The 15,593-nt window shown below is 62.9% G+C and overlaps 1 protein-coding gene across 1 annotated transcript; it reads right to left on the reverse strand.

Annotated features, from left to right (window-relative positions):
* Positions 1-769: 769 nt before the first annotated feature.
* On the reverse strand, positions 770-4,875 carry UBE2S (ubiquitin conjugating enzyme E2 S). The gene is made up of 4 exons (XM_079759865.1): positions 4,370-4,875; positions 3,617-3,764; positions 2,217-2,407; positions 770-1,215 (listed from the first exon to the last, which is right to left on the reverse strand). The coding sequence occupies exons 1-4, from the start codon at positions 4,370-4,372 to the stop codon at positions 886-888; spliced, it is 672 nt and encodes a 223-aa protein (XP_079615991.1). The 5' UTR covers positions 4,373-4,875; the 3' UTR covers positions 770-885.
* Positions 4,876-15,593: the final 10,718 nt, after the last annotated feature.

Genomic DNA, 15,593 nt, shown 5'->3' on the forward strand with positions numbered 1-15,593 from the left:
TGGCCAGGGATTATGGTAATTTTTGACACTGTGCCCTGGGGCCCTACACAAGCCCACAAAATTATGGATAATGGACAAGAAACTGGGGCAAAGCCAGCGTCAAGTTCCCAGGCTCTCCCCTGGAGAGGGGCGAAGCCTTAAATACTAGGGTATGTTCCTGCAATCACATCACCACCTGGTTAATGCTGAGACTCAACGGACCGGGCCCCGTGGTTGAACACTGGAGGCCAGGGAGGCAAGGACACCCCCACCCCAAACTGAAACCCACCAGGACCTTGAAGAGGGACCGAGAAAGGCACGTGGCAGACGGGTACCTCACCTGTGTGCACCCCAGCAGCTCCCAGCTCACTGCACTACTGGGGCTCTGACCACAGAAACCGGGAGACGGCGTCAACTGTGCTGGGCCCAGGCTCAGTGACTTGCTACACACGGACAGGAACGTACGTGCTTCATTATAGTTACAAACCGTAAGCCAGAGCTGGATCTGGGTGTGAGGGGCAGAACTTGGCTCAGTGGACAGATGGACAGGGCTTGTCAGAGGAAGAGCAAGGCTCCCTACACCTGCCACCTGGCCGGGCAGGCCCCAGGCCCCCTCCCCTCCCCGCATTGGAGATGAGAGACCTGACTTGAGGGGCTGACTACCCCCAGCGCCACAGACCAGAGGTGGCCCCAGAGCTCCATGAGGGGACCCGTGCGGTGGACCTCAGGGTGGGATGCCAGCTGCTCTGAGCCCCGGCAGAGGCTGATCCGGGCACTAAGAGGCACCACAGCTGCTTGCTTTTCCAACTTTATTTAGAAAAACAAATCCAGGTCCCAGGCCCCTCCCCCACCCAGCCATAACTTAAATAACTTAGAGAGCCGAGGCCGCAGGCTGCGGGAGCACCACTACAGCCGCCGCAGAGCCCGCTTCTTGTCCGTCTTCTTCTTGGCCGCCAGCTTCTTGTCGCGCTCGCCCGCGTGCTTCTTGGCCATGGGCCCGTCGGCCCCGCCCGGGCCCCCAGGGGCCGCGGGGTCGGTGGAGGAGGCCGAGGCTGCACTGGCCGGGGAGCGGCCGGCCTCGGGCCTCCCGCCGCTGGGCCCCCCGGCGCCCCCATGGATCTCCGTGAGCAGGCGGGCGCGGGCCGCGTACTCCTCGTAGTTCTCCAAGAGCAGGCGGCCGGCCTCCTCGTTGAGGGCGGACTCGGGGTTGGGGTGGATCAGCAGGCACTTGATGGTCTGTGGGAGAGCGCCAGGTCAGGGGCCAGACAAAGCACCAGTGAGTGCGGGCAGGGCCGCCCCAGCCTGCGTGACGGGGACAACCTCGGACTCACACCTGTTGGATCCCAGCTCCCTTTCCGAAACCACAGAGAGGCGTGAACCAGAGCGGTCACTGGCTTGAACGGGAACCCCAAGTGCAGCCACAGACTGGGGCTGGGCAGCACCACAGCCGCGACAGGCCCTCCACCGCCCCTAAAAGGGAGCAGGTGGCCTGGCCGGCCTGCCCGTCACGGGGCCAGCACCCGCCCAGCAGACATCACTGCGATGAGATGAGCAGGCACCGGGCCTGCGCCTCATGGGACCCCTGCGCCCCACCACACCTGGGGGTCATCAGAGTCCCCGGAAGCCAGCACGGACACGAGGGAGGAGGGAGGGGCTGGAGGTCTGTTTACCTTGGCGCTCACTCCTCCCCATGCCCTGCAGGAAGCCCAATTCCCTGTCCTCCCAACCACCTGCCCCAGGGGCTCCCAATGACCTGCCCAGGGGCTTGTTAAATTCCGTTTTCAAATTCTTAGGCTTCGGGTGGGGAGGTGCAGGGCGCCTCCATCTCGGCCTGTGGCTGGGCCTGGGCCTGGGCCTGGGCCCTGCTCCCCCCACCACACTCCATGATTACACATGTCCCGAGGGGCGCCATCGCCCCCGGCTGAGAAACGATGGTCTGTGAGAACGTTCTGGAACGACTGGGGACTACATAAACTTGGTGACTACTGAACAGCCAGCCAACTGTGCCCTTCAGAACAGTCACACCCCGTCCCTCACCAACACCGGCTCCCGCGGAGGCGCCCCGGGCCTGAACACCCTGTACCGCGTGCGCAGCGTGCGGGGTACTGGGCCCACCCGGCAGGGCCAGCTCCTCGCTTTCCCAGAAAAGCTGGAACCTGGTTTTCCCACGTAGCCCCCCCAGAGCGGACTGCAGAAGAGAAGCAATGCGCCCACCACGGGCCCGGCACCGGACTCACCAGCAGCACGTGCCGGATGCCCAGCTCCGCCGTCCAGTCCCTCTTGAGCACGTTGACGCAGATCTCGCCGTTGGCGCCCACGTTCGGGTGGAAGATCTTGGTCAGGAAGTAGCCCTTGGGCGGGGAGGCAGGAAAGTCCTTCCCCAGCAGGAGTTTCATGCGGAACAGGCCTCCGGCGTACGGGGTCCCCTCTGGAGTGGGGGCAGGGACCAGGTCAGGAGGCACAGGCCTCCCAGCACCCGGTCAACCCCAAAGCCGTCTCCACCTTCCGGCTGTAATGCAAGTACCCTGCCGCCGCCTCCAGCTGGGGAGTAGGACGGGCTAGGCTCCCCGGGGTCCACATGCACCCCCCCCCCCGCGTTAGCCTCTGACATCACCCCGAGTCCTGGTCTGCACCCTGGACGCCTCTCCCCTCCCAAGTGCAGCCCCAGCCCCACTCCCTTCCCAAGAGGCACGGACACTCACACCCACGTGGTGTCCTCCTGGAAAACATCCACCTGGGAGCCCCGAGGGCGAGTGACAGCCGGTCTCTGGCTCCGCACTTGACCCAGCACTTGACCCAGCCAAAAGCCAAAAGCCGTGGGTGTGTTCGAGCCCCAGGGCCTTCCTTGTGCTGTCCCAACACCTGACCCCGCCACAAGGGTGCTGGCCGTGGTGGCCGCCTCCAGCTCCTATCCCCCCCCCCCCCCCGCCCTCACCCCTGAAGCCACAGTGAGCTCGGCAGGGACCCGTCACACCTGCCAACAGGCCAACAGCTTCCTCGAACCCTAACCCTACAGAGGCCCTCAAAGGTCTGCTCCCTAAAGGCTTCACCGGCTCTCTGCTTCTAGGGGTGACCGCTGACCCCCACTGGAACCACAGCAGGAATCACCGCCACTGTGCCCGCCCCCCCCCACTGGGCCCTTCACCACCTTCCCGTAGCGCCTCGGCTTCCCTGTGGAAGTCGGTAACAGGAAGGCAGTGCACGTGAGACACCGGGCAGGTCTGCGCGATGGACCCCCACCTGTACCAGCCGTCACTGCTGTGACCCTGACCGCCCCAGCGCCTGTCGCACACGGAATCAGGTCCCGCCACGCCCGCCCTCCAGACGGTGCTGCAGCTCTCACCCACCTGGAGGTCCTGGGGGACCTGTCTGACAGCCTTGCCCTCCCCAGGGAAGGACCCCCTCAAATGCTCCCGTGGCCACCGGGGCCGTCTCCCTAGCTTACAGACGTGCACACGGTTACTTGTCACTTGTGCTGTCCTGCCCCGCAGACCGGGCACCTGCAGAGGAAGAGGCGTGCCCGTCCCGTCTGCCATTAGGTCCCCACAGCTGACAGAGACCAGTGCACAGGGGAGCTTCCTGCTCTCCTACAGAAGGGAAGTCAGCGAGCGCCCCTCCCTGTCCGTCCCACACTCACCAGGGCCCTCGATGGTGACCTGCAGGTCGGTGAGGTCCTCTTCGTTGGGGAAGACCTTGATGCCATCGGGAGGGTCCGTGGTCAGCGTCGTCACCTCCTTGTACACCAGGCGGATGATGTGGGGGGGCAGGTTCTCCACGTTGGAGTTCTGGGCACAGAGAGGAGGAGGTGAGTGGCCGGCAGATCTGGGACCTGCAGGATGCGGTCCCAGGCTGTCAACCACCCCTGGTTGGCAGACCCCCTCCTGGGGTGCTGCAGTCGGCCGCCCCCGGCTGAGCGCCCCCCCGCAAACGAAGGCGTTTCTCCGAGGGGGTTAGCGGGTGGCTCCATGCCCCCCAGGATCGCCCACAGCCCGTCCGTAGACCCGCATCGGCCGCCAATGATTCTGGGTTAAGCCGAGGCCTACCTCGGTCCCCTTCCCCCCCTAATCTTGGTAAAATAACCCCGCAAACCCCGGCTCGGGCCTGGAGACGGCAGCGGGGCGTCCTTGCTCCCGGAATACGCACGGACGGGCCACAAAGCCCGGACAGCAGCCCCCATTGCCCCACGGCGAGGCCGGGCCTTCCCTCCAACGAACCTGCGGGCCGCCCCGGCTCCCGCCCCACCTACAGGGGGGCCTGTGGGCACATCCCCGGCTCCGGACCCCCAGGCAGGCCCTCCAACCCCTAGGCCGCCCGCAAAGGGCTCCCGAGACCCCGCCTCCTCCTCCAGGGGGCCTCCCACCGCCCCTCCGGGCCTGGCCGCGGAGCTCACCATGACTGCGGCCGGCCGGGGGCGGGTCCCCCCGGCCCCCTTCCTGCGTTCTCTGGGCCGCCGGCCGGGGCGGGGGGCCCAACTGCTGCCGCTGCGGCCCTGGCGAGGACCCGGCGGCTCCGCTCCGCTCCCCGCCGCCTCCGACGCCGCCGCGCACTTCGTCCGCAGGTACGTTCGCCCCAGGTGCCGGCCGCACTGAGCCGGCCGCGCGCGCAGCCGCCCTTTTATAGCAGCCCGAGGCGACGCCCCCTCGCGCCTCCGGTGGGCGGGGACTCTGCCCGTGACGTCATCGCGCACGGTCCTCGACGTTAGGCGCGCTTGCCCCCTTTCCGTAAGTTTAGAGCGGAAGCGGGAGACGCTGGGGAGAGGGCCCGGGGCGGGCCGGCCACCTGGGACACGGGGGGTCGGAATGGGGACCCTCAGGCTACAGAGGAAATGAAAAGGGGTAGAAGAGGGGAAAAGAACGCGAGAGGTGACGCGACCTCTGATTGGCCCGTTTGAATGCGACGCCGCCAGGGCCGGCGTACGCACGCACGCCCTTACGCTCCGGAGATTGCGCACGCGACTAACGGCCGGCAGGGGCGTCCGGGCGGGGCGAGGGCAGGCGGTACTCGGGGGTTTTAAACGGATGATGAACGGCGCTCTGGCCAATAGGAACGAGCGATCCCGGGATGGCGTCACGAGGCTCACACCGGCCAATTCTTGTAGGAAAAGGCGGTGCCAGGGGGGCGGGCAGATTGGAGAGCGACCAATGGGGCCCTGCCTAGCACGCACCAAGCCGCTCACAGCCAACTAAATTCGTTCGTTTTTTATCTATGCAAATGAGGTGCGCGCCGGGGCCTCCCGCGCCACCGCCTCCTCAGCCCGCGGAGAGGGTGGGCGCGGGGATCGATCTACATTTTTCCCGGAGGCGCCATTTTGTGTTGGGAGTGACCTGTGACCTGTGTCCCGTGTTGTGGAGACCAGTCTGGGCGGCCTCGAAGCCTTGAAGCCTGTCCCTCCGATGTGTGACCCCTGACCCTGGCCAGGCCTCAGTTACCCGCCGTGGGAAATCTGCGCGCTGAACTCTCGCGATGCTGGAGAAAGAAGGCAGTGTTCCCGGGCCTCGGCCTCCGGGTCTGCACCAGGACTCGCCTTCCCTGCCCCGGAAGTGGGTGCGCAGTTGCCGGGACAGGGGAGCCCCTCCAGGCCTCAGTTACGAAATGGCCCAGCGGTTGAAAAGGGGGACCTGTGGTGACGCCGGGAGAGGAGGCCCAAGTGGCTTCACCGGTTCATCAGAGCAGGGGGGCCGGGGAGCCCACGCCAGGGCCTCTCAGCTCAGCAAAGCCCGGCCCGAAGAGACCAATGGCGACCAGATTGTGGACAAGGAGGCAGGAAGGCCCAGAGCCACCTACAGAGGTGCAGGCCCTTCCGGCCCAGTGAGCAGACAAGGACCCCGAGGAGCTGTCAGGGACTAGCCCACCCACCCCACCCCAGGGAGGCCAAGGCAGAGGCGGTAGCTCGCAAACCCCACAACATGCAAAGGATGGGGATGATGGCGATGGCTGTGGCCCTGGCTGGTATTGCTCAGTGGTTAGAGCATCCGCCCGTGCATCCAAGGGCCGTGGGTTCCATTCCCATTAAGGGCAGGGATCCAGGTTGCAGATTAGCCCCCCAGCCTGGTTGGGGTGTGTGGGGAGGATGTGGCTCTCATCATTGTTGCTATCTCAACCCCCCTCTCTGAAAAGCAGTGGAAAAAATATCTTCGGGTGAAAATTTAACAACAGAAATAATCTATAATAATAAAAGCATAACATGGAAGTCGACCGAACAACCAAACAGCAGAACAATCAGTGGTTGGCAAACTCATTAGTCAACAGAGCCAAATATCAACAGCACAACGATTGAAATTTCTTTTGAGAGCCAAGTTTTTTAAACTTAAACTATATAGGTAGGTACATTGTTCTTAAGTTAATTAGGGTACTCCTAATTTTGTGGAAGAGCCACACTCAAGGGGCCAAAGAGCCGCACGTCACTCACGAGCCACAGTTTGCCGACCACTGGTCCAGACGATCTTCCCGGGGACCACGCTGTGACACACACTGGCGCCAGGCCAGCCACGGCAGGTGCTATGCAACTGGTCGGGGGGCCCTGCCATCGCCCCACGATTGTCCCTCAGAGGGAGGCCCAGGCCACCGGCCAGCGATCTCCCCGCAGAGGGAGGCCCCGGCCACCGGCCAGCGATCGCCCCGCAGAGGGAGGCCCAGGCCACCAGCCAGCGATCACCCCGCAGAGGGAGGCCCCGGCCACCAGCCAGCGATCACCCCGCAGAGGGAGACCCTGGCCACCAGCCAGCGATCACCCCGCAGAGGGAGACCCAGGCCAGACCCCATAGGCCCTGATTGCCGGCCAGGCCTAGGGACCCTACCCGAGGGGTCCAGGATTGCGAGGGCACAGGCCGGGCTGCAGGACCTCCCCTCCCATGTGTGAATTTTGTGCACTGGGCTTCTAGTAATAATTGACTAGATGCTTGCCATGTGCTAAGTCTTTTCTAGTTCCTTGGCGTGCTTGATCTGTAGCATCCTGTCAGGCACGTTTTTTATGATTCCCCTCTGGATATCTGCATTCATTCCAAAAGAGATTTTTTTTTAAATGTTTAATTTAAAAAATATATATGTATTTAAAATATATTTTTTATTGATTTTAGAGAAGAAGGGAGAGGGAGAGAGAGAGAGGAACATCAATGAGAGAATCGATCGGCTGCCTCCTGCCTGCCCCACACCAGGGATGGAGCCCGCAACCCAGGCATGTGCCCTGACCAGGAATCGAGCCGTGACCTCCTGGTTCCTAGAGCGATGCTCAGCCACCGAGCCACGCTGGGGGGCAGTAAGGGTTTTTTGAACACCTGCCATGTGGCAGGACGGATGCTCTGGGGACACGGCAGAAAGTCAAATGGAGCTGCATCGTGGCGAGGGAGCCAGGCAGTCAGAAAGCAAGGACATACCATCATGTGGGCGCGTGGTAAAGGCTGAAGGATGATAGGGTCAGGGGAGGGGGGCACTGTTTGACCTTGGCCAGGCAGGGGAGGCCTCTGAGAAAGGCCCATCTGGGCTACATAAAGGTCTATGGCAGTGGTCGGCAAACTCATTTGCCAACAGAGCCAAATATCAACAGGACAACGATTGAAAGTTCTTTTTTGAGAGCCAAATTTTTTAAACTTAAACTTCTAACGCCACTTCTTCAAAATAGACTTGCCCAGGCCGTGGTATTTTGTGGAAGAGCCACACTCAAGGGGCCAAAGAGCCGCATGTGGCTCGAGAGCCTCAGTTTGCCGACCAGGGGTCTATGGGAAAAGCATTTTGACGAGGGCCCACCAGGTGCAACGGCCCAGGGAGGGGATCATGCCTGGTGTGTTTGGGGGCAACGCCACGAAGCCAGGGAGGCAGGGCCAGAGTGAGCTGGGAGGTGCAGGGCCCTGAGGTCCGAGAGGTGAGGGGAACAGCGTGAATGTCACGTACCTGGGCTGCGGGGAGCAGTATGTTCTTTTCTTCCAAGCGCTGGGGAGCCATGGAGGTTTGGCAGTGTGACTCCACCTGACTTCCGGGCAGGAACAGAGAAGCCAGTGATGTGAGAGATCAATTTGTTGACTGACCTGGCCAGTGTTGCTCAGTGGTTAGGCACCGACTTAAGAGCCAGGAAGTCACAGTTTGATTCCCGGTCAGGGCACATGCCTGGGTTTCTGGCTCCATCCCCGTGGGGGGAGTACAGGAGGCAGCCGATCAATGATTCTCTCTTATCATTGATGTTTCTCTCTCTCTTCCTTCCTCTCTGAAATCAATTTTAAAGTGTTTTAAACAACAACACAGTAAGGCCCTGGCTGGGTAGCTTGGCTGATTAGAGCGCTGTGTGGATACACTAGTGGTCGGCAAACCGCGACTTGCGAGCCACATGCGGCTCTTTGGCCCCTTGAGTGTGGCTCTCCCACAAAACACCACGTGCGGGCGCCCACGTACAGTGCGATGGAAACTTCGTGGCCCATGCGCAGAAGTCGGGTTTCGGCCTGGGCGAGTCTATTTTGAAGAAGTGGCATTAGAACACTCAAGGGGCCAAAGAGCCGCACGTGGCTCGCGAGCCGCGGTTTGCCGACCACTGGGATACACCAAGGTTTCGCGTTTGATCCCCAGTCAGGGCACATGCAAGAATCAACCAAAGAATGCATTTATAAGTGCAACAAATTGATCTCTCTCTAAAAAGAAAAAGAAAAAAAAGGTAAGTGCTGGGAGGACGTGGGAAAGCTGGAGCCCGCACACAGCTGCTTTGACAAAGGGTCTGGCCGGCCCTCAAACGGCTGAACAGTCCCAGTCCCGCCCGCGGGGTGCATCCTGGAGCGATGAGCTGAGGGGTGGGCACGGAGGGCCGGGCTCTGCAGGCCACGGGGGGAGCCCAGGGAGCCAGGAGGGGTTTGCCCTGCAGGCGGGCGTGGGTCTGCTCCTCACATGGAGCCTCCAGCCCCGGCTGCTGGGCGCGGGCTGGACCGGGGGCCCAGGGAGAGGCGGTGGGCTGTGGCTTCGGCCGTGCTGGCCGCCCTGTGGCTGGAGAGCAGGGAGGCGGCTGAGAGCCGCTCCGTGGGGGGCCTTGGGAGTGAGTTTGGGGACTGGAATTGGCGGGGGTGGGCGAGCTGGGGAGGGGCAGGGGGTGACCTGGTGCTGAGTATTAGCGACTCGGAGTCTTCCTTTTGTGCAATGAAACCAGCGGCGGGAATTCCAGCCTCAGAAACCAACCGTCCTGTCGTCTGTTCCTCTGGATTAAGTTACAACGAAGCGCGCGCTGGGAGGGGAGTCCCGCCCTGTTCCTGAAGAGCCAGAGGGAAGGGGGAGTTTGGGAACATCCGGACAGTCCACCGGCTCCGCTGTCCGCATCGCCACGCGTCGCCTCCGTGCGTGCGGGTCCGCGGCCGAGCTGCTCCTCCACGGGAAGGCGCCAGCTTTCCAGCTTTCTCCCCCCCCGCCGCCCCCGGCCCGTCCCGCCAGCCCGGCCTGCGGCTGCCGGCGGCCGCACGCGGGAGCGTGTCCCCTGCACAGCCCGGAGCTTTTCCGGGGGAGACCCTGGAAGTGGAACCGGCGGAGAGTCGGCGGCTCTGTGAGCGCCCTCGGGGGCTCTGCGATGTGCACCACCTGCCCGGTGCCCGCGGCTCGGCCGGTCCCCGTGAGCCTGGCACGTCCGTCCCGGGAGCAGCTGAGCAGGGATGGCACCGGAAGGTGTTCATTCCCATCAAAATGGAAGCGGGGTCGGGGGCTGGGGACGCGGCTGGGCGGCCAGGGGGGACGGTCTCAGGTAGGAGGCCGGAATCAGGATGTAAAGGGAGCCCGGCCCGCGGGGCCCAGGGGCTGAGCGTCGACCTGTGAACCAGGAGGTCACGGTTCAGTTCCTGGTTGGGGCACAGGCCTGGGTTGCGGGCTCCATCCCCAGTGTGAGGCGTACAGGAGGCAGCCGATCAGTGATTCTCTCTCATCATTGATGTTTCTCTCTCTCTCTCTCTCTCTCTCTCTCTCTCTCTCTCTCTCTCAGTTCATTTCTGGCTCTCTGGAGAATCCTGAATGATACATAGTAAAATCGACTATTTGGGAAGCAAACATTTAAATGCACTAGAGAGGAAGGTTTTTGTTTGATTGCTTTTTTTAAAAAAAATATCTTTATTGATTTCAGAGAGGGAGAGGGAAAGAAAGATAGAAACATCAATGATGAGAGAGAATCATTGATTGCCTGCCCCCTACGCCTCCCCCAATGGGGATCAACCCACAACCCAGGCATGTGCCCTTGACCAGAATCGAACCCGGGACCCTTCAGTCTGCAGGCTGACACTCTATCCACTGAACCAGACCGGCCAGGGCTCCGTTGATTTTTTTAGGGAGAGTGGAAGGGAGGGAGAAACAGATGCGAGAGAGACACATTGGTTGCCTCCCATGCGAGCCCCAGAGCCCCAGCCAGGTCGGGATGGAACCTGCTACCCAGGTGCTCGCCCTGCCCTTGGCCTGGAGTGGAACCCGAGGCCCTTCCGCGCGGGCCGGCGCTGCAACCCCTGAGCGACCGGCCAGGGTGCGGAATGCACTGCACACCCGCCCCGCCAGAAGGCGTGCAGGGCAGGCTCCGCGAGGCGAGGGGCTGCCGGTTATAAGCACACACTCGGATGCCCCCCTCACCTGGGCCGCTTGGAGTCCCCGGGGACCCCCAAGCACGCCGGTGGAGACCCCAACCTTCCCACCAGAGACTGTGAGCCTGGGGTCAGGAAAACATGTTTATTCCAAAAATGCCAGCTTGCAGCTCAGCTGGCTGTCCTCACCAGGACCTGGGGGAGTCCGGTGCCGGTTAGGGGGTGGGAGGGGGCCGCGCTGGGGAGCTGGTCCAGGACTGGTTACCTTCCAGTCTCTGCACCGCCCCCCACTGCCCACGATCGGAAGGGCAGGGTGCGTGTGCGTGTGCGTGTGGGAGCATGGGAAGACTCAGACGGTGAGGCCCCGGCTCCAGAGGCATCCGGGACTGGGCGGGACACGCCCACTTCCTCGCCTCCTCGGACCTCTCCTCACTATGGCTTATTTGAGATAAGAGGCCAGAGCCCCAGCGTTGGGGTGAAATAACTGGAGTCCAGAAGAGAGCAAGTCGAGGGGGGCATACAAAAGCTGCAGGGCCCGGACACCCCCAGTTGGGGGCCTGGAGGAAGCTGAGTGCTTGGGGTGGTGAGCAGGGGGCAGGTGCTCAAGCTGGCTCTTTCTGGGGGAGTCACAGTCTGCTCAGGGCCCGAGCATGGGGGGCCCTGGAAGGGATGGGGCGTCCGCGGGGGGAGCTGTAAGCGTGGCGTCGAAAACTGGCGCTGAGCCTAGGGAGGTGGGGGTACCGCTCCCGTGTTCCCTCCGTGTTTGTGGGAGCCAAAGGCTGAGTAGGGATGAACTGAGGTGCCAGTACTGGGGGCGAGGGGAGACAGAAGGAGGAGGGAACGACCCAGAGGAGGGAAAATAGCCCCCCCACCTCGCCCTGGGGGCCGGGGGAGGGGACGTGTAGCCCTTTAAGAGTAGGGGAATGGCTGCGCCCCCACAGCATGGCTATGGACAAAGAAAACGGGGCGCAAATTGTGCATTGGGTGTGGGTAAATCCCCGAAAGCCCTGCGGGCTCTCCGGGGTGCGTGGGGGAGATGAAGGAGAGGACGCTGGGATGATGAGCGCCCCCCACAGATGGCGTGGGCAATGGCATGGCCGTCCAGCTGTGCCCGCCCCAGGGTCAGGCCGAGGGGGGACATCGGTGAAGGCCCCGGGGAGTTAGCGCTGTCGCCCAGCCCCCAGGAGTCTCCGAGGAGGGGGGCCCAGGCCAGTGGAGGGCTGCTTCCGGTGGAGGCCGGGTAAGAGGGGCCGGGCCAGGGGCAGTGATGTTACCCAGGCTGGGAAGCTCACCCCCTCTGGTGAGAAGAGGCCGCCATGCTGACCCGTCACCGAACAGATAGTTGGGTGAAGGTCAATGAGTTGTCAGGGGGGGCCTGGATGCCCTCACCAGAGGGGTAAGGGGGGGGCAGTCAAGGCCAAGTCTGTGGTGGGGTAGATGCAGGCATCAGCCCAAGCCTGGAGTGAGGCAGTGACATCATCAAGGAGGGCCGGAGTAGGCATGGTGTCGTGGGGGGGGGGGGGTCCCTACTCTATTCTTGAGGCAATGGGAGGATGGCGTGCATTGTGCCAGGTTCCCATGGGAACAGCGGTCAGTGCCACGTGACCCAGAAGACAGTTGAAATACAGCTGTTGCAGGACTTGACTCCCAAGATGAGGGGTCGTGGAAGATGGTCCAAGGTTGAAGTGCATCCTGGTAAATGATGGCACCACTGGGTGTCCTGGATCCTGGGAGATGATGGCACGGCTGTGGTGGGTCCTGGGAGATGATGGCATGGCTGTGGTGGGTCCTGGGAGATGATGGCATGGCTGTGGTGGGTCCTGGGAGATGATGGCATGGCGGTGGTGGGTCCTGGGAGATGATGGCATGGCTGTGGTGGGTCCTGGGAGATGATGGCATGGCTGTGGTGGGTCCTGGGAGATGATGGCATGGCTGTGGTGGGTCCTGGGAGATGATGGCACGGCTGTGGGGGGTCCTGGGAGATGATGGCACGGCTGTGGGGGGTCCTGGGAGATGATGGCACGGCTGTGGGGGGTCCTGGGAGATGATGGCATGGCTGTGGGGGGTCCTGGGAGATGATGGCATGGCTGTGGTGGGTCCTGGGAGATGATGGCATGGCTGTGGGGGGTCCTGGGAGATGATGGCACGGCTGTGGGGGGTCCTGGGAGATGATGGCATGGCTGTGGGGGGTCCTGGGAGATGATGGCATGGCTGTGGTGGGTCCTGGGAGATGATGGCATGGCTGTGGGGGGTCCTGGGAGATGATGGCACGGCTGTGGGGGGTCCTGGGAGATGATGGCATGGCTGTGGGGGGTCCTGGGAGATGATGGCACGGCTGTGGGGGGTCCTGGGAGATGATGGCATGGCTGTGGGGGGTCCTGGGAGATGATGGCATGGTTGAGGTGGATCCTGGGAGATGATGGCATGGCTGTGGGGGGTCCTGGGAGATGATGGCATGGCTGTGGGGGGTCCTGGGAGATGATGGCACGGCTGTGGGGGGTCCTGGGAGATGATGGCATGGCTGTGGGGGGTCCTGGGAGATGATGGCACGGCTGTGGGGGGTCCTGGGAGATGATGACACGGCTGTGGTGGATTCTGGGAGATGATGGCATGGCGGTGGTGGATTCTGGGAGATGATGGCATGGTTGAGGTGGATCCTGGGAGATGATAGCATGGCTGTGGTGGGTCCTGGGAGGTGATGACATGGCTGTGGTGGGTCCTGGGAGGTGATGGCATGGCGGTGGTGGGTCCTGGGAGATGATGACATGGCGGTGGTGGGTCCTGGGAGATGATGGCATGGCGGTGGTGGGTCCTGGGAGATGATGGCACGGCTGTGGTGGGTCCTGGGAGATGATGGCATGGCGGTGGTGGGTCCTGGGAGATGATGACATGGCTGTGGTGGGTCCTGGGAGATGATAGCATGGCTGTGGTGGGTCCTGGGAGATGATGGCATGGCGGTGGTGGGTCCTGGGAGATGATGACATGGCGGTGGTGGGTCCTGGGAGATGATAGCATGGCTGTGGTGGGTCCTGGGAGGTGATGGCATGGCGGTGGTGGGTCCTGGGAGATGATGGCACTATTGGGTTTTCTGGGTCCTGGGAAGGGGTGTCATTATGTGGACCCCAGGAGATGATGACACCGTGGTTGAAATGGGTCCTGGGAGATGACACTATTGCGTGTCCTGGGTCCTGGGACACCACTGGCTCTCACGGAGCTGTGGGGTGACACCATGACTGCAGTGTGTCCTGGGAGGCGGTGACACCAGACTGCAGTGTGTCCTGGGAGGCGGTGACACCATGGCCAGGGTGGATTCTGGGGCATGGAGACATATGGTTGACGTGGATCCCGCAGGTTGATGACACCTCAATTACGGGGGCTTGGGGAATGGCGGCCTCATCAGGCCTCGCGGGTCCTGGCAGAGGACGCTGCCATCGGCCACAGTGGGTTCTGGAAGGCAATGACGTCAGTGGTCACGGTGACCTCTTGGAGATGAGGGCCCACCAGCTGCGGGAACCCGCGGGGAGGCCGGCACAGTGGCTGCGGAGAAGCATGGAAGATGGTGACGCCACTGGCCACGGAAGCTCGGGAGGAGGTGACCCTACATGGTCCCGGCGCACCCCGGAAGAGGATGGCACCGTAGCTGTGGTGCATCCTGGGAGCTGCCGATACCACAGGTCAGAGGAAATGATGTCACTGGGCCTGGCACGCATTTGACCCCAGGCGCCACGCCATCACGAGCGGTGGGAGTCTGTGGTGCGAGGGTGTCATCAGCAGGATAAGCAGCAGGCACACACCCCCCCCCCGCCCCGGCCCCGGCAGGAGGCCAGGGCCTTGTTGACAGAAGCGGTGATGTCTCTAGGATGGCAGAGGGGGACACCGGCCTGGGGGACACCGCTGAGTCTCAGACTGCGAGGCTGGGGGGCCAGAGGAGCCTCCGGGAACCACGCAGGAGGTGACGTCACTGCACAGGCGGGGACCCCGCCCAACCTCCCCTCAGAGGGGGCGTCTGGTGGGGACCCGCAGGGCAGGCCACTGGGGCAGGGGGAGTCCTGGCGGGACAAGGCAGAAACTGGTGACACCATCACAGGCGATGGCCCCAGAGCGGGCAGTGTCTCTGGTGATGACATCACAGCACTGGGACGCAGCCTCAGACGGGAGTGGGGTCCTCATTGCAAACACCTGGGGAGACAGACCATCACCTCTGGGGAGACCTCTCTAGATGGGGCATGCCCTCTGGTGGCACCTCAGGAGGGGCCCTTCCTCACGGACTCCGGGCATGCCCTGCCTCCTCGCGGCATGGCGGCGGCGGCAGCGAGGGGTCTCACGGTGGCCCCCTCAGAGCCGGCGGGGTCTGGGGGTGACATCGCAGACGGGCTCTCGGCTCTGGTGATGGACCCCCCGGAAGAGGCACGGTCCCTCAGATGATGTCATCGGGCAAGGCACCTTCTCGGGTGGTAGCATCACAGGCAGGAGGTGAGTCCTGTGATGACGTCATGGAAAGGGGGCCTTGGTCCAGGGAGGACACACTGGGCGGGGCCTCGAGGCTGGCCCCTGCGGTGCGCCCAGCAAGATGGCTTTGTCTGCGGGATGGCGGCCCGGGCGGAGGCATCTTCTCCGTGGGAGAGGGTTTTCCTGCGGATGATGATGTCAAAAGAGGCCTCTTGGGCCCAGAGAGGATGTCATAGGGCGAGGCTTGTCTCTGAATCGCCATCGCAGGAAGGATCGGTTGTCTCCAGGGGTGACGCCATAGGACAGGGCATTGTCTCTGCCATGACGTCACAAGAAGGAAGTGTGTGATGACATCATGGGACATGGCCTCTAGGGCTGAGCTCAGGGCTGGGCCTCTTCCCCTGCCATGGCCTCAGGGGAAGGCGTGGCCCTGGTGTTGACCTTGTTGCCAGCGACAACCTCACCGGCAAGCCTCTTCCTCTGTGATGACGTCATGGGAAGGAGGTCTTGCCTCAAACAGTGACAAAGGAGGACGGATCTCGGCTGCTGTGACATTCTAGGAGGAGGCCTGGTCTCCGGGTGACGAGTCCATTCAAAGCAGAGTCATCAGAGGCAGCCGCCCGGGCCCCTGGGGTGTGTCTGGGA

The sequence above is a fragment of the Cnephaeus nilssonii genome, assembly GCF_951640355.1.
Source record: "Cnephaeus nilssonii genome assembly, chromosome: 20".
NCBI classification, from domain to species: Eukaryota; Metazoa; Chordata; class Mammalia; order Chiroptera; family Vespertilionidae; genus Cnephaeus; species Cnephaeus nilssonii.